This window comes from Phyllostomus hastatus, unplaced genomic scaffold (assembly GCF_019186645.2).
Source record: "Phyllostomus hastatus isolate PE091 unplaced genomic scaffold, TTU_PhHast_1.1 phas_scaffold_78, whole genome shotgun sequence".
Lineage (NCBI taxonomy): Eukaryota > Metazoa > Chordata > Mammalia > Chiroptera > Phyllostomidae > Phyllostomus > Phyllostomus hastatus.
Window position 1 is genome coordinate 83816857 of NW_025334041.1, and position 21686 is coordinate 83838542.

At 43.0% G+C, this 21686-nt stretch overlaps 2 protein-coding genes across 3 annotated transcripts; one reads left to right on the forward strand and one right to left on the reverse strand.

Annotated features, from left to right (window-relative positions):
- Positions 1 to 428: 428 nt before the first annotated feature.
- Positions 429 to 7144, forward strand: LOC123811873 (gastrokine-3-like). 2 transcript variants are annotated; one of them, XM_045828389.1, is made up of 6 exons: positions 429 to 533; positions 1792 to 1845; positions 2021 to 2155; positions 3966 to 4073; positions 5109 to 5250; positions 6831 to 7144. In XM_045828389.1, exons 1-6 carry the CDS (start codon positions 522 to 524, stop codon positions 6923 to 6925), a joined length of 546 nt encoding a protein of 181 aa, XP_045684345.1. In that variant the 5' UTR covers positions 429 to 521; the 3' UTR covers positions 6926 to 7144. The 2 variants fall into 2 exon arrangements, with proteins under 2 accessions (XP_045684345.1, XP_045684346.1); XM_045828390.1 differs by lacking the exon at positions 5109 to 5250.
- Positions 7145 to 14199: 7055 nt separating this feature from the next.
- Positions 14200 to 21241, reverse strand: GKN2 (gastrokine 2). Its single transcript, XM_045826952.1, has 6 exons — positions 21137 to 21241; positions 19005 to 19058; positions 18431 to 18568; positions 16299 to 16409; positions 15521 to 15677; positions 14200 to 14410 (listed from the first exon to the last, which is right to left on the reverse strand). Exons 1-6 carry the CDS (start codon positions 21146 to 21148, stop codon positions 14328 to 14330), a joined length of 555 nt encoding a protein of 184 aa, XP_045682908.1. The 5' UTR covers positions 21149 to 21241; the 3' UTR covers positions 14200 to 14327.
- Positions 21242 to 21686: the final 445 nt, after the last annotated feature.

Below are 21686 nucleotides of genomic sequence, written 5' to 3' on the forward strand. Positions count from 1 at the left end.
ACCACGTGATTTTGGGTTTGGATGAAGAACTAACCAGATTGCTTTTCAATCCAATCTTATAATTCTGATCTGTTTCTTTTGGCTTCGTAAAGTTTTTCTCAACCCTCCACTGTTAGTATAGAACTCCTCTGGAACTGAGAAGCTGAAAGGGTGAACTCATTGATTTTGTACCAGGACCATTTTGCACGATCTAACATTTCCAATTCTTACCTTAGTCATTAAGGTCACGGGCATGCCAACCCACAAAGACTTGTTCATGTGCCATGTTTGCCTTGAAACCAGTAGCGATAACACAGTAAAGGGAAAATATTTAGAAGTAGTTAAAGAAAAGTGATAACTGTAATTACATAAACTTGCCTTTCCCCTGCAAATGGTATCTGGATTTTGATTAACTATCCAGAGTCCTTTATTATGGCAATAATTGAAATGTCCTGGAATATATAAACCAGACTTAGAAAATAAGTGGGACATAGCAAATTCTATTATGCGTGCAGTTGCATGGGGTCTGAGTGAGAGGCAATATGAAACAGCTGGTAAGTATACTTTCTGGTTTCAGGTGCAGGTGATTGTGTTTTCAGAGCCAAATTTGCCAGGGAGCAATTCTTTCCCCCACTGTGGACTCTTCAAATTAAACCCAAACAGAATTTCCAAATATTAATTTGACACATAACCTCTCTGCTGGCAACCTCTCTGTTCTGGAACATCTACCTGAATGATGGGTATTTCCCCAAAGAACTAACAACTAATTCCTTAAAAGGCCAAGAATCTTTGGGGGTTGAGTAGATATTCATATTTTAGGGTCCTCTCTGCATGGTTTTATCTTATTTAAAAATTGTCAGGAAAGTTTCAGATGTATTTGATATATGGCCCTAACTCTCAGAATAGTTTAGTAAAATGCTATCTGCATCTCATGTATCTCCTTGCTTAATCTCATTGCATTATGATTATTGTTCATAGAGTATTTGTTTTCTTTTTCTTTGAAGATGAACCTAACTTTTATGGTATCTGGCATGTGGAACATTGCATAGAGTATTGTGGGAATGGGGGAGAGGGAGGTTGCCTGTCAGTTTTTGTTTATGTTGTAAGTGCGCTTGAGCTGAGTGACCCTCAAATGGGGGAAGGCTCACTGTTACATTTACATAGCCTAGCCCATTCCTTCCCTGCTAATTCTCTTTCACTTACACTCTGATGCCTGAAATTCCTTCAACAGGCAAGGCAGGCCATACCAAGAGAAAATGATCACTGAAAATGCCTCAAGAACTAGTAACATTTTAGTAAAATCTATTTCCAAATGAGGTGTAAATAAGCAGTGCCAGGTCCTTTATTCTCGGGCAAAGTGGGCAAGAAAAGGAAAGGAAAGCTGCAGGATAGCAGGTGCCAGAGGGGGCAGAGAGGGATCCTCAATGGTTGGAAGAGAGGAGGAAGGTACAGAAAGGGGAGACTGAGAACCTGAATTATCATATTTTACAATTTGGCTTAAGATGGTCCTGTCCTGTGTGTAGGTAAAGTGGTTGGTAAGTTGCCTAATATTCAGCCCAGTGATTTGACAGTAGACACAGAGAGAAAAAAAAGTTCTCGAATGAACAATAAAGCTTTGCCTTCTGAGTAGCCAGCACTCTCCATATAAACCACACCAAAGAGTCCTCCAATGCACACTGGGGCCCCAGAGGTACAAGGATCTGTGAAGTCATTTTAAGAAGGCTCTTACCCTGGTGGCCCTTTGAATTCCAGGCTCTGGACTCATCTGAGACTAAGATAGCTAGGTTACATTGATGTTTGTTTCCATTTCAGATTGTGTCTTCCCTCCTTGTGATGTTCTTCCTAACTCCATCTCTGGCCCTGATGGTGAGTGTGGGTGGAGGGATCCAACCTGTGTAGTCTTTTAGCAGGAATATTTCATAAGTGATAATCTAGGATGACTTTTCTCAAGTTCTTGTGAGTGTCCCTTTAAACCTGTAAGATATGGGCAAAGCAAAAACTGGATTTCCAACTCTTCTCCTTGTTGCTTGGTTTTCTCCAGAACATCAGTGACAGCCATCCTCTGGATGGCTCTGTTGGGACTCAGAGCATCCATGTCAATGCCTTCCGAGGTATGGTCTACATCCGAGACAACAATGTTTTGAGTGAATGGTATGGAGTCTTGGACTACAAGAATGTAAGCTGTTGAACACATTCATTTACAATGCCAAAGGCAGCCTTTTCTGCTCCAAAAGTTAGCCTTATGCTTTGCCAGAGAGAAGAGGGCATGGTCTACATTTGCCTTCCCTAGGTTTAGGCTTTCAATGGGAATGCCTATTTCTAGGCAAGGGATAGCTTTCCTGAAGTTGTATGACTTTTTTGAGCCAGCAACTGTAGGAGGAATTTCTGTAGTTAGGGATCCCACATCCATCTGTGTTCCTGGGAGGCGTTGACTTCACATAGCTCCTGTAGGTCTCTGAAATAAGAGAATGATTTAAAGAACCCCATTTCTTGTATCTGGTATGTACTATAAATGTTCTTTTGTCTTGAGCTCAGATTTTAATTAGTTTATTTACAAATAAGAATGATTTACTTTCCCTTTTAGAAATCTTGCCTTAACCTGACCACCTGTGTCCTTAGATAGTTAGACCTAGCAGGAAGATGCAGGATTGGGAAGTGATTGCCTATGCCTTTGACTTAGTTCTCTGATAGAAAAGCTCTTTAACCACAGAGGCATCACTCAGGCTTGCTGTGCCTTTGCTTTCTCATCTGCAAGGGAGCATCTGAAAGAACTCTAGGAGGATTAAATGAAGTAGGAGCCCACATTCCTCACTTTAACCCAGAAGACCCTCTGACATCCAGCCATTGCTGATTAGAAGCCCCTCCATCTGCCTCCACACGGGGCATCTCAGGACAGACACCTCAAATGCAGGTGTTGTGTCCGCTCCCACTTGCATCTACTATCATGATCTCTTCCCCAAACATATCCTCCCTCACTCTGCACCTAACACACTCCTGACTTCCTCAAGGGGACATTTCCTGAATCTTCCTATGTGGCATGCAGTTTAGTGATTTTCAACTCTGTTTTAAGCCATAGAAATGTCTTTTTCAAACAAGATATTCCATAGAATTCCATTCTATAGAACAAAAGAAGTCAGAACTACTCTGGTGAGAGGAGGGAGATGCAGGTGAAGTGCCCTTGAGCTCAGTCAGACAGAGCTGGAGAACCACTTCTCCCATCCAGAGCTGAAAGAGGCTAAATGACAGGCTCAGGGCCATATGGAGGGACAGTTGGTGGCAGACACAGATCTAGAATCTGAGTCTAGAGGGTATGATCCAAAGACCCCAATCTATATGGATATTCAGAGAACATTCTCTTTTTTAAAGTATTTTTATTGATTATGCTATTATAGTTTTCCCAATTTTCCCCCTTTATCCCCCCTGCACTGCCCCCCCCCCCCCACCCTCCAGCATTCCCCCATCCTTAGTTCATGTCCATGGGTTGTGCATATAAGTTCTTTGAGTCCTCAGAGAACATTCTGTAACTTGCAGGATGCATTCATAAGCAGTAGTGTCTCAGCTTATCCTCTTGTCATCATGACAAACCTGTGGTGGGGGGAGGCCTGTAGTTTTTTCTTTACAGATGGGGAGGTAGAGGGTTCTGAAGGCAGCTGAGGACCATGACAGCTGCTAAAGGCTAGAATAGGACCCTAAGGTCAGCTTTGCAGCCAGGCCTGGCTCCAGGGCCACCAGTCCATTAGTGGTGGGTAGAGTGCCCTGGGAGATTTCTTCCCAAGCCAGGAGCAGCTACTGTGCCATAGGCCCTCGGAAGCAGGAGGATCTTTGTGCATTGCCAGTCCTGCTGCTGCTCACTCTGATGTCAGGGCAGCACTCTCCTGGGTGGCCTACATCATAGTCTAAAGACAGCTATGTGCCAGCACTGATGTTGAGTAGGAGCCACTGACACTGAATGAATGAATGACATAGTTCTGCTACGTTGCTTTAAGGCCCTCTTGGTGGCTAAGCTGTATAGCAAGATGGCTTGTGTCTTGGCCAAGATGGACCAAGCTGCCTTTCCAACTTTGGATGACATTAAGAAGGCCCTGGACCACCAGGTAAGTGAGACCAGCTCACTGTGATCCTCTAGTCTGCTGTTTTCCAACTCTGCATCCTGACCTACTAGGACAATTGTGCACACACAGGGGGAACCCACTTCCTGCTTGTGCTTAATGCCCATGAAATCCTACCATCGTGCCAAGGACCCCAAGTCCCATCCATGGCCCATTTAAGTCAAATCATAATTGAGTCAATAAAAATTCCATATGATGACATAATTTTATATATTCCAAAAGGGCGTGAGCTACATGTTAGTGAATACAAATTGTTGACTACAGCTATTAGTGTGAACTAATGGAGTGTTCAAATCCCGTGCCTTCACTACTCCCCTGCATGCCCCTCCCCCAACCACACACATACATATCGTCTTTAGATGAAAATGAGCCCAGGTCTGCTGAAACTCTCTTTCCTTCAGCCTCTCAAATGACAAGGGTAGTCAAATAAATTAAAAATCAGTATGAAGCCCTTGCCAAGTCATTGAAACATGCTGTCACTTCCTTCAGTAACCTGCCCAGATCAGCTGAGCAACTTTAATGTCCATGGCAGGAGAGTCACTGAATTTGGGGGGAAATGCACTTTGGGTCACATAAAGAGAGAGGTTGAAAGTATTCCACTCATTTGATTTATAACAAGTAACAAATAATTTTTAAACTATTCTAGATTATCATCACAGATGAGAAAATCATTGACGGTTGGCAAGTTGAGAAATAAGAAGAGTTAAAGGAGTATAAACCCAGTCTTGCGCATATGCGCACAACACACACACACACACACACACACACACACACACACACACACACACACAGAGGCTCCCTCACATATTTTTCTGGAGTAATGTTGTCACCTTGTGGCCAGAGAGAATATTTCAGCTAGAGACAAAACAAGGGCAAGTTTGGATTTATAGCTATTTGTGTAAAATGAATCACGCTTTAGCACATGTTTACTCATGTGCTAAAATACGTTTCTTGTCCCTTCTTCCTTGCTGCACCACCTCTATATGCTGTCTCATCATTTCCAAATTCCACGTCTTCCAGGCTTTAAAGCATTACCCACCCACTCGCGGCCTTACCTACACTGTCCTAACCAGCCAGGTCAAGAACTTAGCACAGTACGGAATGGCCATCAAGGACATGTGCCGAGAGGTCCCTACCTACTTTGCCCAGCAGCAAAAAGAAGGTGTGTTAATAAGTAGAAACCCAAGACCATTGGCAAGACCAAAGGTGCAATACAATTTTTAGATCATGGGAAGTTCTAATGACAGTTTTTGGGCCTATTCCATTTTTTTGCTACTGGGTATAAAAATAATGCAGCCTGGGATATATTTCCTCTTGTGGCAGAGGTGGTCTCCTGGCATTGGGGCTCACTGAGAACAGGGAGCAGAGGTAGCTTAGCTTTACTGGATGGCTGAGGACAGTCATGTCATCTGAAGAATTTGACAGCTGGTGGATACTGTCACCTGATCCAAAGCTTCCTCACCTCCTGCCTGAGCAGCATAGTGCCTGGTGACCCACTGTTACAGGTCCATTGCTTTGGGGTTCTCACTCCCCCTGTTTCTCAGGCTCCCCAGAGGTTGGCAAGCAGGACCCTAATAGTTCTAGACTGCACTGGGGAAGGGACATCTCAGGCTGGCACCCCTGCTGGGAATATGGTGGGGATCAGTGATGGTCAGCTTGGAAAGCTACCAGATAAGAAATTTCCAAATGACCCGCTTTTCAGGATATAGTCAGTAGTCTCTTCCCATTAGGCTATTGCCAGTCACTTATATCTTAGGGTAAATTAACCCCACGAACAAGACTTCTTAACAGGGGGACCCAGCAGGAAAAGGAGGAGAACTTGAGGGGCTGGGGGTTAAGGAGGATGATCAAAGGTCAGTAAAAGAAGTAGAAAGAGGGACGGGGGACCAGCTCTCACAGCACAGGGGAGACCTCCCTTTAGTCCCAAAGTCTCTTGCTGGCAGAGCTCTTCTGAGCGCCACACCTGATGTAGCTGCAAGTTGTAATACGAGGCCTGTCCAGAAAGTGTCCAGCCATGTACTAATGTACAAAATATAAGAAATACTATAAGAATGTACAAAATATAAGAAATACTATACATAGAAATTGATGCCTCAATCCCCTTCGAAGTAGGCACGTTGGGCCCCACATAGTTCTCCCAATCACCATCAACTGCCCCATCATATTTTCCTAAATCTCACTGAAGGCCTGAAGTCTCTTCCCTTTCTAAGGAGATTTTAGTTTTGGGAAAAGCCAGATATCGCAGGGTGCCAAATCTAGACTGTAGGGGGCCGAGTCACCTGGATGATTTGATGTTTTGACAAAAACCTCTGCACAAGACGTGATGTGTGAGTGGGTGTGTATTTGATGAAGCTGCCAATCACCAGTTGTCCACAGCTGTGACCTTCTTAATCATCTGAATAATTTCTGCAAAGGAATGTTCAAGCTTAATGCAAAATTTGATGCAGATCCATTGCTCTACTCACTCAGTCATTTTGAATATGGCAGTCACACAGTACCCATGCTCACTCAACAGTGTGTACCACCCCCACTGACTGTAACAGTGAAGTCATCATCATTCACACTTGCACATTCCAGTCTATTCTCCTTGGCTGCCATGTTACATTGATGTCTCACAAACTGTTCTTGTTATATTAACAATGACTGGACTTTTTCCGGACAGACCTAGTATACCCACTCTACTTTGGGATCATAAAGTGATTAAATAATTATTTTGTAAAATGTCTCTTTTTCTTCTTAAAGGTACTGCACTGGCAATTGACCCTGATTCATGTTTTGAAGTCCAGCTTCTGTCCTTTATGGGGCTCTCCATCTGTGGCGAGATTCCTGGGCTCTGAACTTCCAAGTCGGCCACGTGGAGCACGGACCAACCTAGTGGGGTGATTGGCCTGAAACCAGCATGTAGAGCCTCAATGCTCCCCCTCTGCCAATAAAAAAAATCTTCATTTCCACCTTCTCCCTTTCGTCCCCAGATTCACCTTTGTAATCTGGAAAATTTGGTACTATTTCTCCTTCTGGGTTAGAACAATAAAGTTTCTTGCCTCACTGCTCTGGCAGATGATAGTCTAGCCCTCCCTGCCTTCACTGTCCCCCCTCAAGTTACTGAGTTACTGGCATTCCCATCCATGTGCAGTCCACAAAACTGCACACCTGCATAGTAGGAAGGAGGAGGTGCCTCTCCTAGATTGTCTCATTTCTAAAAGCCTCTCTTTGGGGTGTCCCTTAAAGAATCTTTTGAGAATTTCGGCAATAAATAACAAAAAGACACTAGTCACAGCATAGACAAACTGTCAGGTATGAGGCCACATCTCTGTCTCCTGCAAATCGATGCTGATATTCCATGAAAGCCTATTAACCATGACGACCCAACTTGCTCCATGCAAACCCCTGAAAGGGATCTAAAGCTCCCTCAGACCTCCCTTTAGCATTGATCTAACCCCGCCTAGTGGTAACTCAAAGGCATTTCTCTCTGTCACAAATGAATAAGGAGCCTGGTCTCTTAGCACTGGTTCATTTTTTTAATATAATTTATTTTTTCAATTTATTTATTTACAATGTTTAAAAATTGTTTTTCTTTTTTTAAATATATTTTATTGATTATGCTATTACAGTTGTCCCATTTCCCCCTTCACTCCCCTCCACCCTTTACACCCTCCCCCACCCACTTCCCCCCCTTTAGTTCATGTCCATGTATCATACTTATAAGTTCTTCAGCTTCTACATTTCTCATACTATTCTTATCCTCCCCCTGTCTATTTCCTACCTACCATCTATGCTACTTATTCTCTGTACCTTTTCCCCCTCTCTCCTCCTCCCACTTCCCTGTTGCTAACCCTCCATGTGATCTCCATTTCTGTGATTCTGTTCCTGTTCTAGTTAATTGCTTAGTTTTTTATTTTTAGGTGTGGTTGTTAATAATTGTGAGTTTGCTGTCATTTTACTATACATGTTTTTTTTAAATCTTCCTTTCTTAGATAAGTCCCTTTAACATTTCATAAAATAAAAGCTTGGTGATGATGAACTCCTTTAACTTGACCTTATCTGAGAAGCACTTTATCTGCCCTTCCATTCTAAATGAAAGCTTTGCTGGATAGAGTAATCTCGGATATAGGTCCTTGTTTTTCATGACCTGGAATACTTCTTTCCAGCCCCTTCTTGCCTGTAAGGTCTCTTTTGAGAAATCAGCTGACAGTCTGATGGGAACTCCTTTGTAGGTTACTGTCCCCTACTGTCCCCTGTAGGTTATCTCTTGCTGCTTCTAGGATTCTCTCCTTCATTTTTACCTTGGCTAATGTAATTATGATGCGCCTTGGTGTGTTTCTTCTTGGGTCCAACTTCTTTGGGACTCTCTGAGCTTCCTGGACTTCCTGGAAGTCTATTTCCTTTGCCAGATTGGGGAAGTTCTCCTTTATTATTTGTTCACATACGTGCTCAATCTGTTGCTTTTCCTCTTCCCCTTCTGGTACCCCTATAATTCGGATGTTGGAACATTTAAAAATATCCTGGAGGTTCCTAAGCTCCTCCTAGTTTTTTTGAATTCTTATTTCTCCATTCTTTCCTGTTTGGTTGTTTCTTTCTTCCTTCTGGCCCACTCTATTGTTTTGAGTCTCAGTTTTCTTCCCATCACTATTGGTTCTCTATGCATTTTCCTTCATTTCTTTTATGGTAACCTGCATTTTTTTAATCTAATTTGTGACCAAAATCAACAAATTCTGTGAGCTTCCTGATTACCAGTGTTTTGAACTGTGCATCTGATAGGTTAGCTATCTCTTGGTCACTCAAAAGGATGAGTTCTGGGGCACTGATTTGTTCTTCTGTTTGAGCTATTTTTTTTTCAGCTGGTCACTCCCATTACGGTGAGGGGCTGGAGCCCTAGGTGTTCACCAGGGCTGGGCACCCCAGTCACTAGATTGTGATGTTGTATGTGAGGGCAGGGTCGAGAGGGAACAATGGCGGTGGTAGCTCCGTTCTCCATGGGACCTCAGTCCCTTCCTTGGGATCCTTGGTTGCACGCTCTGCCCTGCTCCACAATCACCGCCTACCTAGGTCTGCCAGCTGCCGCTTGCATACTCAGGATCCACCTGCTGCGATCTCGCGTGCCCCAGATGCCTTATGCACTCCCGGGCTCCCGGTTGCCTTCTGCGCCCAATTCTCCCTGTTCTCTGTGCTGCAACCTGCGCTGGCTGCTTGTCTCTGCCCCTCCTACTGGTCTGGATAAACAGGTCTATTTCAACTTCTTGGCTGTCCAACTTCCATTCAGATAAATTTCTATCAGTTCTGGGTGCTATTCTACCTCTAAATTGTTGTTGTTCCAATCTTAGTTGTGCGTGGAGGTACGGTGTGTCCACCTATGCCTCCATCTTGCTGGAAGTCTAGCACTGGTTCTTTAACTGGTCACTACTGTAGCTGGGAGGGACAGAGACAACTCTACCCACACCACACATAACATCCTGGCTCCCCTTCCCTTAGAAAGGGAATAAACAGAGGAAAGAATGTTGGAGATACAGATATAGATGTCCACAGAGGTTATGTTGGAGTTTGGAGCATTTTAAATAGGGTGAAACTGGGGTGGAGCTGGGAGGAGGGAGTGCTGAAGAGTGTGTTTGCATGGAGTGGGAGAACTCTGGGTGATCTCAGCACCAGTCCACAGGAGACGGAGCCGAGTGCCAGCTCTGTGGAGTCATAATGTGGTGTGGCTACCTACAGCCATGAATGGAAAGGCAATTACAGGGGAAGGCCCAAGATAAACCTCTGGGCTCAGCTAGGGTATGATGGGGTAGGCCAGAGGCTTGGAACCCATGGATTTGGTCCCATGTAGCTTGTTGAGGTTAAGGAAAGTGGAGATATATGACAGGCCAAGCCTTAATCAACCCAAAGTCCTGTGAGGACCACAGAGCAGTATCTAGCCTCAAGGCCTGACCCAGTGAGTTCCCAGAGTTAAGTCACCATAGCCATCAGTTCACCCAAACCTATATATACCTCGACCCTGACAGCCAGCCTCCACCTTCACTCCAGCTCTGGGAACCTGTTCCTTTCTTATCCCATGTGCCTGAGTCCCTATTACAGTTGCCCAAACCCCTGCTCTCGAGCCCTCTGTGATGGTGTGAGGACTGGCCTACTGACTGCTCTTATGCCAGTTCCCCCATCCCCACCCCAGACGTCTGAGCTTAAGCTCCTCCTGAAATTCCCAATACCTTCAGGATTCTCCCGACTATTGTAACATATCTGTTACTTCTGGAAGGTTTCAAGGACCCAAATGCACCCATCATGTTTGTTTACATATGGAACCATCCCGTCAGAGACCCAGCTAGCTAGACTGGACCTCTCTCAGAAACTCGGGGTTCAAGGCCTGCTGTGCTCCTGTGCAGCATCACTCTTGGCTGTCATTAACTGGGCTATAATAGCTCTGTCCTGGCAGTCTTCTAGACCTTATAGGAAGATTTTGTTCCTTCACATTACAAGTTCAATTGTTATTTTATAAAGAATCTTCTGCCCTGACTGGTGTAGCTCAGTGGATTGAATGCAGCCTGTGAACAAAAGAGTCACCAGTCAGGGCACTGGGTTGCCTGGGTTGCAGGTCAGGTCCCCAGTAGGGGGCATGCAAGAGGCAACCACACACTGATGTTTCTCTCCCTCTCTTTCTCTCTCCCTTGCTCTCTCTCCAAAAATGAATAAAATCTTTTTTAGAAAAATAATCTTCTGTATACATACTAGGACTTAGGTCTTTTAGGAGTCAGAATTAGGAGGGCAAATTTCAAAAATTCTGTAGATTGGGTGGCTTATAAACAACAAACATTTATTTCTCATAGTTCTGGAGGCTAGAAAGTCCAAATGAAGGTATAGCAGATTCTGTGTCTGGTGAGAGCTCTCTGTCTGGTTCACAGATGGCCATCTTCTCACTGTGTCCTTCTCACTGTGTCCATGCTTGTGGTGGAAGTTACAAGCGAACTTTCTGGGGACTTCAAAGGGAGACACAAACACGAGTCTATAGAACCACCTACTGATGACCATTGTTAATGTCTAATCCAGCACTCAGGAAAATTCACATATTTGAATATAAGTCCAGTGCCCCGATTCTGACCCAAACATAGTCCATGTTTCTCTGGGCTACCAGCCTTCTGTTTAAAATATGGTCACACTAACATTAATAACAGATGGTGCCCTTCACCTGTGATTGAAAAACTTCTTGCAAAGTCCATTGGACTAATTTTTAAGTTTCCCATGGGAGTGCCTAAGAGGTGGCTAAGAATTTGACCTTTGATATTCCAAGAAGTACCTTTTTTCTCTTCTTTTTTTTCTCTCCTGGGGCAGCTGCTGTCATTGAACTTCTGCTCAAACCTCCAGTGCTCCCTTCTCCTGATGGCGAGAAGGGGACTGGGCACCCACAGCTGAGCTGTCTTCACCACCACCAGCTGCCCCTCAGATGCTGTCATTGTGGTCACTGATCGGGGAGCCTCCAGGGCTCATAGGAACACAGACTTCCGGACTCAGTGCAGAAATGGTGAATGTGTCACCCCCATGCTTTAGTGTCAGTCATTCACACTGTGACCACACATGCCCTGGTTTCTTAGAGAAACTGTGGTGAAGAAAAGGCTTTTGTCTTTTGTACCTTCTGTTTTTCTATTCACAGTCCCCATCCCCACCCCGAGGCCTCAAGCATGAGCCTGCTGGGACCTGAACTGGGTGGTGCTCTTCTCAGCCAGGATTTGGTGCTGAGTCAAGACAGTACGTCAGATTTCCTGAGGTTTGCCCTTATCCTCCTGCAAACATGTACTCTGAGGGATCACCAGAAAGCCTTTGTGATGTCTAAATCCCAGCTGGAAACCACATAAAACCCTACCTCCAAGAAATCTGAGATTCATGCAAAACTTCCACCCTAGCTCAGGAGGCCCTTCTCAGAGAGAGGATATCCAAGACAGAGGTCAAGTTCCCTGGTCTCCTAGCACAGAGAATGACTTTCCACTGACAGACTTCCCTTTGGGAGGAAAATCATGATCCCTTCCACCCCAGCTGTTAGCACTCCTAACTGTCCCCACCTCTCCTGCTGCTCTGAGCAGCCTCAGGGAAGAACCCACTGGCCTTGAGCCTCAGGTCTGTGGGTGTAGGCAACTGGACCACAGCCCAGGGCAGTAGCTGCCCATTGTCTATTCTCCAGGTCCCTGCAAACCCCTGTCCTAAATTTTTCAAAGATCGGGAGCTCAGCTCTTTATCCTGCCTGGAATGAGCTGCTGCCCACCTAGGGTGGAGATACCAACCCCACAGTTGACCTCCATCTCGGCAATTCTTTCTACAGAACCTTTCCATTGGCTTGTGTCAGTTGTGGTGGTGCTTGTACCCTCTCCCTCACCCAGGCTGCCCCGCCTCCCACACTCTCTCTTACCCAGGCTGTCCCCCACAGACCTGCCCCTCACCCAATCTGTCCCCCCAGCCCTCTCCCTCACCCAGGCTGTCCCCACAGCCCTCTCCCTCACCCAGGCTGATCCCCAGCCCTCTCTCTTACCCAGGCTGTCCCCTGAGGCATACTCCTTGAGCAGAGTTGTCACTGTCCATGAGCCTACATCCCCACAGCACTGGGCCCTCTGGCCTGTCCCCAAACCCTGTACAAGTGGAGCATGAGCCTCTCAGAGCTGCTGTAGACTGCCTACAGCAATGATCAACTAGTGGTGTTTCCTCAGACTGCCATATGGACCTGCTCCTCCGCCTGCTGCTCAGGGTGACACTAGCACTGAGCAGGGTTAACTGACTTAAAGGAGAAAGTAGAACTGAAAGTTTTTTTTTAACAATGGGACTATCATAAAAATTAATGAAGATAACACATCTCTGAACAGTAGATTGAAAGGGGGTTGCCAATCATAACACCCCTTCTTCCCACCTCCAGCCCCAACCCCACCAGTCCTGGCCACAGGAGTAAGAATGTGCCCCCAAATGATTTGATTAGGGTCCTTTCCCAGAAGTTTTTAAATTTGAAATTCAAACAAGAGGAATCTCTTTCTCTCTGAGGATGACCATGGGGTAATTGGGAACTTGGGGCCGACAGTGGAGTTGGATTCTGCCCTCATGGAGAAAGCCAGTGTAAGATGCTGAGGCTGATAAGGAGAAAGAAAAGTTGAGAGAGGGAAAAAGAGTCTGGCCACCTTAAAATACCTACTTCTAGCCACCCAAGAAAAGAATATTCCTCCTTCTATGGTAAGCTAAGACAATAAATTCCATCCCTGTTAGACTTGGGTTTTATCACTTGCAAATATCCAGTTCCCAGCTAATGTATGCTACCATTCATTTGGCAGTTTATTATACTCCCTTTTACTATTATCACAAATGTTTTTAAATAAATGTCTCCCTTCCGCAACAAAAAAATAACTTTCTTGACTATGGTGGGCCCCTTCCTCTAGCAAACCCACCCTGGTGCCAAGCCATGGCAAGTGCCTTAACTGTATTCAGTAATGGTGATAAGTAGTACAGTGTTAGGAGCAGGGACAGTTGATGACAGATAGACGTTCTTGTTAAAGTACTTCTTTTTTTTCCCGAACTTGCACCCAGATGGTCAGTCAACAGGAGAACCACCTATATGATCGGGAAATTTTCTCATATTATGCAATTTCTTTGAAATAGTGAAATTGCTTCCCTTCTATTTATGGGCTTGGAATTTCCAGTTAGGTTCTCACTTCTGCTAAGATTTTCAATAAGGTTCATCTTTTTCTGGGTGATGGGTGTTCTAACAATCTCCTCTCCTCACTTGGAGCAAAGTACATCATGATAGTGTTTATTAAGGTTGAGCCTACTGCTTTGATGAGCTAAAAGTCATGTAAGTGACCCTCAAAACTGGATGCTTTGTTAGAGGGGATAGTTCCTTTCACCTCAGCAGCCGAGCCCCTGCACCGCCCTGGTTCCCCCTGTGTGTTGGCAGACAAATGGGCCGCTTGTCAGTGAGCAGCAGCAAATATGGAGACTCGTATCCACTAACCAGTCTGCATGTGACCCAACCCTATTATCTGGAAATTTTCACGCTGTATGTACTTCACTTGAAATCCCTGAAATTTCTTTCCCTCCACATATTGACATAAACATTGTTTGACATCCTTTTGCTGTTTACAAAAAAACAAACACTCAGATATCTGTGAATGTAGTATTTATGTTTTACTACTGAATCTCAAACTTAGTTGGGGCATTGGGACAGAATTTAATTTGGCTGCTGAGTAGAAACCATCTTTATTTGAAAAGATGCAACCAGTGGGCTGATGCTTAAACATGAACATCCGCACAGATGGAGATCCCAAAGATGCCCAGGAGCCCAGCCTTTGCACAGCCTTGAGCACCAATGTTATCTGAAAAGGGGAACATTTTTGAAGAAAGAACATTAAGAAATACATTATTAGAATGCAGCAAACCAATGCCTCTTGTCAATGTCTTGACTAGTGGCTGTATATGTAATTTCATGTTGCCCAAGATTTTAGCTATACTCATATTGCAAAGGAAAATAATATACTAACTTAAATAGAGTGACAACTCCAAGAAGTGCTGTCTGGCTCAATTCAATTGATGTTATACATTAATGCCACACCTATGTGTCTTTACTCATAAATACTAATGACCTTACAAACAGAAAAATGTCTTCGCTAGAAGTTTTTCTGGGCAGTGCAAATGTATCAAATGCTATTTTTTTTCTTTATCTACCTTCCACTACTCTGGGGGAATTTTTGTTGCTCTTTGTTGCTCTTGTGGCCCAGCCTCTCTTTCCCTCTGGCCTTTCTTCTGTATTTAGAGACTTTGTGTAAAAATACCAGTAGTGACTGTAGTGACACGTGCTACCTGGATGACTCAGGGCTTTTATTCCCTGCCAGGGCACTTTGCCTGCTTTTTCTTGGGCCAACTTGATCCTGGATTCTGAGAATATTACTTTTCTGAGAGATAATTGACAAATATATCTGTATATATTTTAAGTGTACACCATGATGATTTGATGTATATACACATGGTAGAAAGATCACAAGATCAAGGTGACACAGCCATCATGTCACATAGTTAACACAGGTAACTCGGTTTTCATGTGTGGTGAGAATGCTTATGACTTCTCTCAGTAACTGGCAAGCATACAATGTTGTGTTATTAACTGCAGTCACCGTGCACACCATGTACAGTACATTAGGGTTTCCATTAGTACAATACAATAGCCTTTCCTTCACACCCAGGAATCTGCTTTTATTCCATGCTCTGTGTTAATGGGTCAGCTTTTCCACCAGACTACATGTTCCTTGCGGGCAGGGTTTTCTTAATTTCTGTATCTCTCCTAACATGGTTGGGATTTAATTCCTAAAGTAAGCAGAATCAAGTCATGTTTTTTATTTATTTGTGTTTCACACAACACCTGGCAGAGTGTGGGGCACATTAGAGCTTTCAGAAAATATTTGGTGAAGGAATGATTTATTGGTACTCACGTGTCTTTTCAACCACTTCCCCCTTATACAAGGGGACATGTTTGCAGAGCTGCTCAATGGGTGACCCAAACACAAACCATTTCACGTCTGTGATCAGAGACTGCAGCGGGTTGTACTTGACCCAGGTGTATTTGTTGGAGAACATGGTGTTCAGAGCCTAGACCGGTATAAGAGAGTGGGATTGGGTAGAAATAAATTGATATCATCTGGTGTAGCTCATTCTGACTGGTGACTTTTTCAGATTATTAAATAGAAGGTCAGGGATTCTAGATATCGCCTCTTCCTGACTACTTGGTTTCCAGAGAAGCCTTGTTGTTACCAACATTATTTCACTGGTGGTGACAGGGAAACTGAAGAGAGCGATTCCTGTGCCAAAGGTGGCACAAATGGAAAGCTATGGAGGGAGAATCACACCCCAGATATCTAGCTTCATGCAGTATTTATTTATTTTGTCTGTACTATATTGTTTCTTTGCACCTTGCATCATTGGATATTATAACTCCACTTCTTTTTTGCCATCCACTATTTCTTTGAGCCTTGCTCTGAGAAAAGAAGTTGTGTAGCCCTTTCCACAGAAACACTGGAATTTATTAAAATTTCTTGTATTTGGTGTTGTATGGTGGAAATCAAGCTAAGAGATATACTCCAGCAACAAAAACAATAAATGTGAAAATACTAACAGGTGGAGAGCAGTAAGGTATAGTATTATGATCCCTTTACCCTCTTCATTTTTCCATAGTCACCAGTAATCCCTGGCTCAAGAATGGGAAATATTTACCTGCCTCTCGTAGATGTACCGTTTGAGTTGGTCCAGGGCAGGGATAGCTTTGTGGTCCATCTTCAGGATGTAGCAGGCTCTTCGGGAGAGCAACCTGGATGCGATGTAGCCCTGAGGCAGCAAGAGCACAGTTACTGCCCCTCCCAACTCCCTGGGTTCTGAACTTGGTGAGAATGATATATGAACCATGAGAAAGCCTTGAGCATGCACAGTGAGTACATGTGACTCCTCTTCCATCTGCAGTCAGTCCTGTCCACTTGACTTCTTTGACATAGTATTTTTACTTTTTCACTGTCATCTCTGTCTCTGAAATTGTGAGAACCCAGGATTTGTGCCCCACTTTTCATGTCATGGAACAAGGGTCTGCAGTTTGTGATCTGAAAGATTGAGAAGCAGAGCTCTCTGGCTCTTTCTATACATTTTGTCCAGCCTCTTCCTGGATTTGGAGAATATACAATATTCTTTAGAACTGTGTTTCCCAATATGTTAGTTTTTAGCCATATATAGCTATTTAAATTTAAAATAAAAATCAATATGATTGCCCTGGCTGGCGTAGCTCAGTGGATTGAGCGCAGGCTGCGAACCAAAGTGTCGCAGGTTCGATTCCCAGTCAGGATACATGCCTGGGTTGCAGGCCATGATCTCCAGCAACCACATATTGATGTTCCTCTCTCTCTCTGTCTCCCTCTCTTCCCTCTCTAAAAATAAATAAATAAAATCTTTAAAAACAAACAAAAAAAATCAATATGATTTAAAATGTACTTTCTCTGTCACATTTTTCAAGGGCTCAATAGCCACAAGTGGCTAGCTGCTTCCCTATTGGAAAATGCAGATATTGAACATTTCCATCACTGCAGAAAGTTCCACTGGACACTGTTGCTTTAGAAACTCTGCTTATCATACCTACACCTATCTTCACCCCCCGCACACACATGCTTCATATATTCTTCCCTCCACTACCATCTTTTCCCCATCTTTTCTCTACCTCTAAAACAAGCTGTCTGGGTAGGGATAGGTTGGAAAAGTAAGAATTGGAAGAGCAGTTGAGGATGAGTACCATGGAGCCAGAAGGAACCTGAGGCCATCTAATCCTCAGCTAGGGTGGAACTCTTCGGAGTTCCAAATAATGATACACTCTGTAAGACATACACCCTTCTACTTCCTATTTTTCACTTCTTACAAATTGCCAGTTCCTAAAATTCAAAAATAGACAGAGGCCAAGTGTGATAATAGTGGAAGAGACTTAAACCAAATCCTCACCACTCCATTTTTTAAGATACTTTTAGGATTTCTTTGGAAACTGCCTAGAAACAATTTCAGTACAACTTCCTTTTAAACTGTATTTTTTCAAAGACCCCACACTCTCAAATGTGGGGCCCCCCATACCAGTGGAGAGGAAACATGTGAGGATGTTTCTACAATAAAAGGAGAAAAGCATATTCAGATGTCCAGTGAAATGAATAACAACTCTCCCACATCTACTGGGCACAGCTAAAAGCAAACTCATAATGTTAGTGGAACAAACAGAAAACAGAGGAAGACTCGGATAAAAGACAGAATAAGTTTTCTGAGTAGGTTTCTGAGACTTAGTATCGATAACAGCAACTAAAACTTGGAAATAGTTTGGTGTTTTTAATTAACATATTTGCCTTCTTACAGAAGAAGCATGATTTATTGTGTAGCCTACATGCCTACTTAAATGTGTATAGTTGCTCTGGATTTCTGGCAATTTGCAACTTTTTCATAATTGGTCTTTTTTTGCATAATATTTTGTATTAGAAGCCCTAGTTCATTCTTATTTATCTGACAAATATTTTTGAGAATCTGTGTTCCAGGCATTGGTCTGGGCTTTGATCATTCTTTCTGAAGCTGTAGTGAGACAATATCATCACACTTCCAATTTCCACCTGAAAAGGTCAAGTAAACATGTGTTCCTGTCATGTTTTTTTCTTAGAAATGATTTTGTTTGTTGGTTAATCAATAGATTGATTATTTAAAAGGAAAAGCAGAAGTAAGGAAATCCTGATGGAATTGCAGGATACATTTTAGAATTCAACTGTGTCCAAAATGCCTGCCCCTCTGCCCTTCAGAAACCTAGTCTTGAAGAATACAAAAATTCCCTTGCTGCTTACATGTTTATAGTCAAAAACCGTGGTAGAGGAGCACGATCCTGCATGGATATTAATGGTGGCAGCATTTTTTTCATTGTCAATTGTCATTGTCTCTTGAATATTGCCACCATTGTTGTTTGGGCTGATGATGTTGTACACCTAGATTGACAACAAAAAAAATAATGGTATTTCCATAAATCCCACACATTTTAAAGGATCCCTCCCAGCAAAATAAAGCCTTCCACCTTCTATGAACAAGAAATTGAAGCCTAAAACCTCTCTTCTGGGATCCCAGACTAAAAATACATGTTAAAATAAGAATGTAAAACTTTTCCTCATAGTTGACTATTTATTATATAGGAAAAGCAATGACATCACAGGAAAAATGAGATTGGCCATATTTTAAAGTAATATCTTACATTTTTAAGGTATTATATTTGGAAAGAAATAATCAATCTTGTTGTTTCCATTATTTGTTATTTCTGGGATTCTATCCCAAATACTATGGACTCCTAGTGTCTTTCAAATTATCTTATTTCTGCCTTTTCCTTTCCCAACATCTCCAAGCTATAAAGTTCATAATGAATCAACTCACCTCAAATCCATAAGATTGTGTTCCAAAGGTGGCTAGCACCACCAGAAACAACACCTGAAAAACAGACCAGTCACTTCCATCCCTTATAGGATAATCATTGAAGACAGAGGAATGAGGGGACACTGTGCAGAGCTAGCATAAACATCTCAGAAAACATACACCCAGAGACACTGGTGTGTGGTCATGGACCATCAACAGTCCATTTTCAAAGTATAAAATTACACACACATTCACTCATTTAACAGGTATTTTTCAAGTTCTTGCTCTTGCCAGATACAAGGTTCTACCTCTGTCACCCATTTCCCAGCCCTTTCCAACATCAAAAACTTCTATGTAGCATGTGTTCTTATGCCAGGAAGAAGTTCGGGCAGAAGAGCAGTGAGAAATGGCTGATTTTACTGTGGGAATACCCTGGTGTGATTCATTCTGGTTTTGGACTGCAAGAAGTCAATTTGTGTCTTCTGGTAAAAAAAAAAAGGTGGGGGGAGGGTGTGGTAAAACAGATTAAAAGTGGATTCATGGGCAATAGATAGAATGGATTTCTAAGGGAAACTATGAAAATAAGATGCTTGGGACATGATTAACTTTTGAGGGTGACATCAAGGAAAACCTCCTTGTTCTCCTACAACCTGTGCCTTAATGTTACCATCAGACAAATGTTAGGCCAGCAGGTCATGGAACTGACAGTGAGGCAGGTGTGACATTTTGCTGTACTTGTGTAAAAGTCAAGTGCAATATTCTGATCCTGGCTTTGTACAGTCTCTTCTAACATCACAGTGACCTGTACTATTATTGAAAACTGTGGCTGGAGGGGGTCTGCTAGAAGGTAGGTATTTTTGAGAACTGTCAGTGGGACTTTTCTACTGCACTTTTTATATTGCCAATAACATTGCTCTCCTGATGACTGGGGGCAGTGTCTAGCAAAGACCTGTGTGCAGGTATCCCACCTGCTCATTTGCATAGGGTCACATCTTCTCTGGCTTTAGGTGGCTCCAGTAGCCTCTGACACTTCCATGCTATTCTTTTTTTCTTTTTTTTTTACTTTTTTTTATTGTTGTTCAAGTACAGTTGTCTCCATTTCTACCCCGCCCCCCCCACTACTCCCTCCTGCCCCCATGCTATTCTGTTAATGGATTTAATACAGGGGCATGAACAGGTAGATGGAGGACCTTAGTGGTATGATTAGAGAGAGCTCAGGAAGTAGCCCCTGCCTCCAAATAACCACCCATCCAACACTGAGATTAATATACCACAGTTACAGTTTCGTGATTCAGGTTAGGTCTCCTCTTGGAAAATCAAGAGACTCCTGGAAGAGGAACTCTTTAAACTAATCTACTTTCTCCCTCAGCTTCTAAATGAGAATAAGGGATAGAGACTGGGGGAAGGAGTTCTGATAAAAATCAGAACATAGTCCAATTGCCCATGGAGCACTGCAGTGAGGAGCTTTGGGAAAGAGTGGGGTCGGGGCTATAGTCAGTTGGAGGAGTAGGAGTGGTCATGACAGAGATGCTTTGTCATGATTTCTCCTGTAAGTGGGGCCTACACTGGGTAAATTTCAAGGCTAAATTCCAAATTCACTGGCTTGGGAAAATCACATTCTTCCATGCTTCAGTCTTCTCATTTGTAAAATGGGGTAATACTACTCAGCTCTTGGAGTTGTTGAAGTGAATCAATGAAATTATTCATGTGAAATGTTTAGCATAAGGCCTAGTATACATTTAGGAAATGATTGCTGCTATTGTTACTATCGTTAATATTACTGACATTATTACTTTTAACTTACCACTTCTCTTTTAGATAGTAAATGCAGTTATCCTAAAATGATTACTTTTCCTCTAAAATTCATAATAAGAATTATGTTTAAATATCTTCCAAATTAAAATTTTCTAGGTATTTCCAAAATTTTTCTTTTTTCTTTTAAGAAACATCTCAAAAAGTAGACAATAGACAAACAAATATTTGACTTAATATTCAACACTATTCCTGACAAAGACATCATTAATTTAATCACAGAAGCTTAGAAGCACACACAGTGTTTGTCTAAGAACCCTGAAGTCCAAGACATATTGGATATGAACATTCTCTGCAGACAGCCACCACAAAAGCATAAAGAAGCGTAAGCAAATACTCACAAGGATTTTCATTTTGTCTGAAGGGAAAAGGTGCTGGAGCGAGTAAGGCTGCCTGGAGCAGCTTCTACCCTTTATATTGGCTTTAAGGTGTGGAAATTGTTTTCCAAACTGATCATTTTGGAGAAAGCTGTGTCATATCTGACACACCCAGCAAACTCCTTTATCAGGATTGAGACCCAACCACATAACCTGATATCAATGAAGTCCATTAGTCAGTAATGAAAATTCACCACTTGGTCACTCTGTAAATATTCCCTGCTTATCTGCTTTCTGTTGCACAAGAGAGTTCAATTTCCACCCTTTAAAAACATTGCAAGATGCTCCTTTTCCACAAACTTGTCATAGACATATAAGGGCATATTCTTAATATTGCGCCCCGACAATAAAGTCCTCTCCTAAGACCTGAGTTGGGCCCCAATCAGTATCTTTTTGTCCCTGCCCTGCTTGTTGAATTCTTCCAGAATGGAGGAATTCATGTCCTCTAAGGAATGGACATGAAACTAGAAGCAAGGACAGTGGTTGAGGGGAGCCTGTTTTGAGAACAAACAAC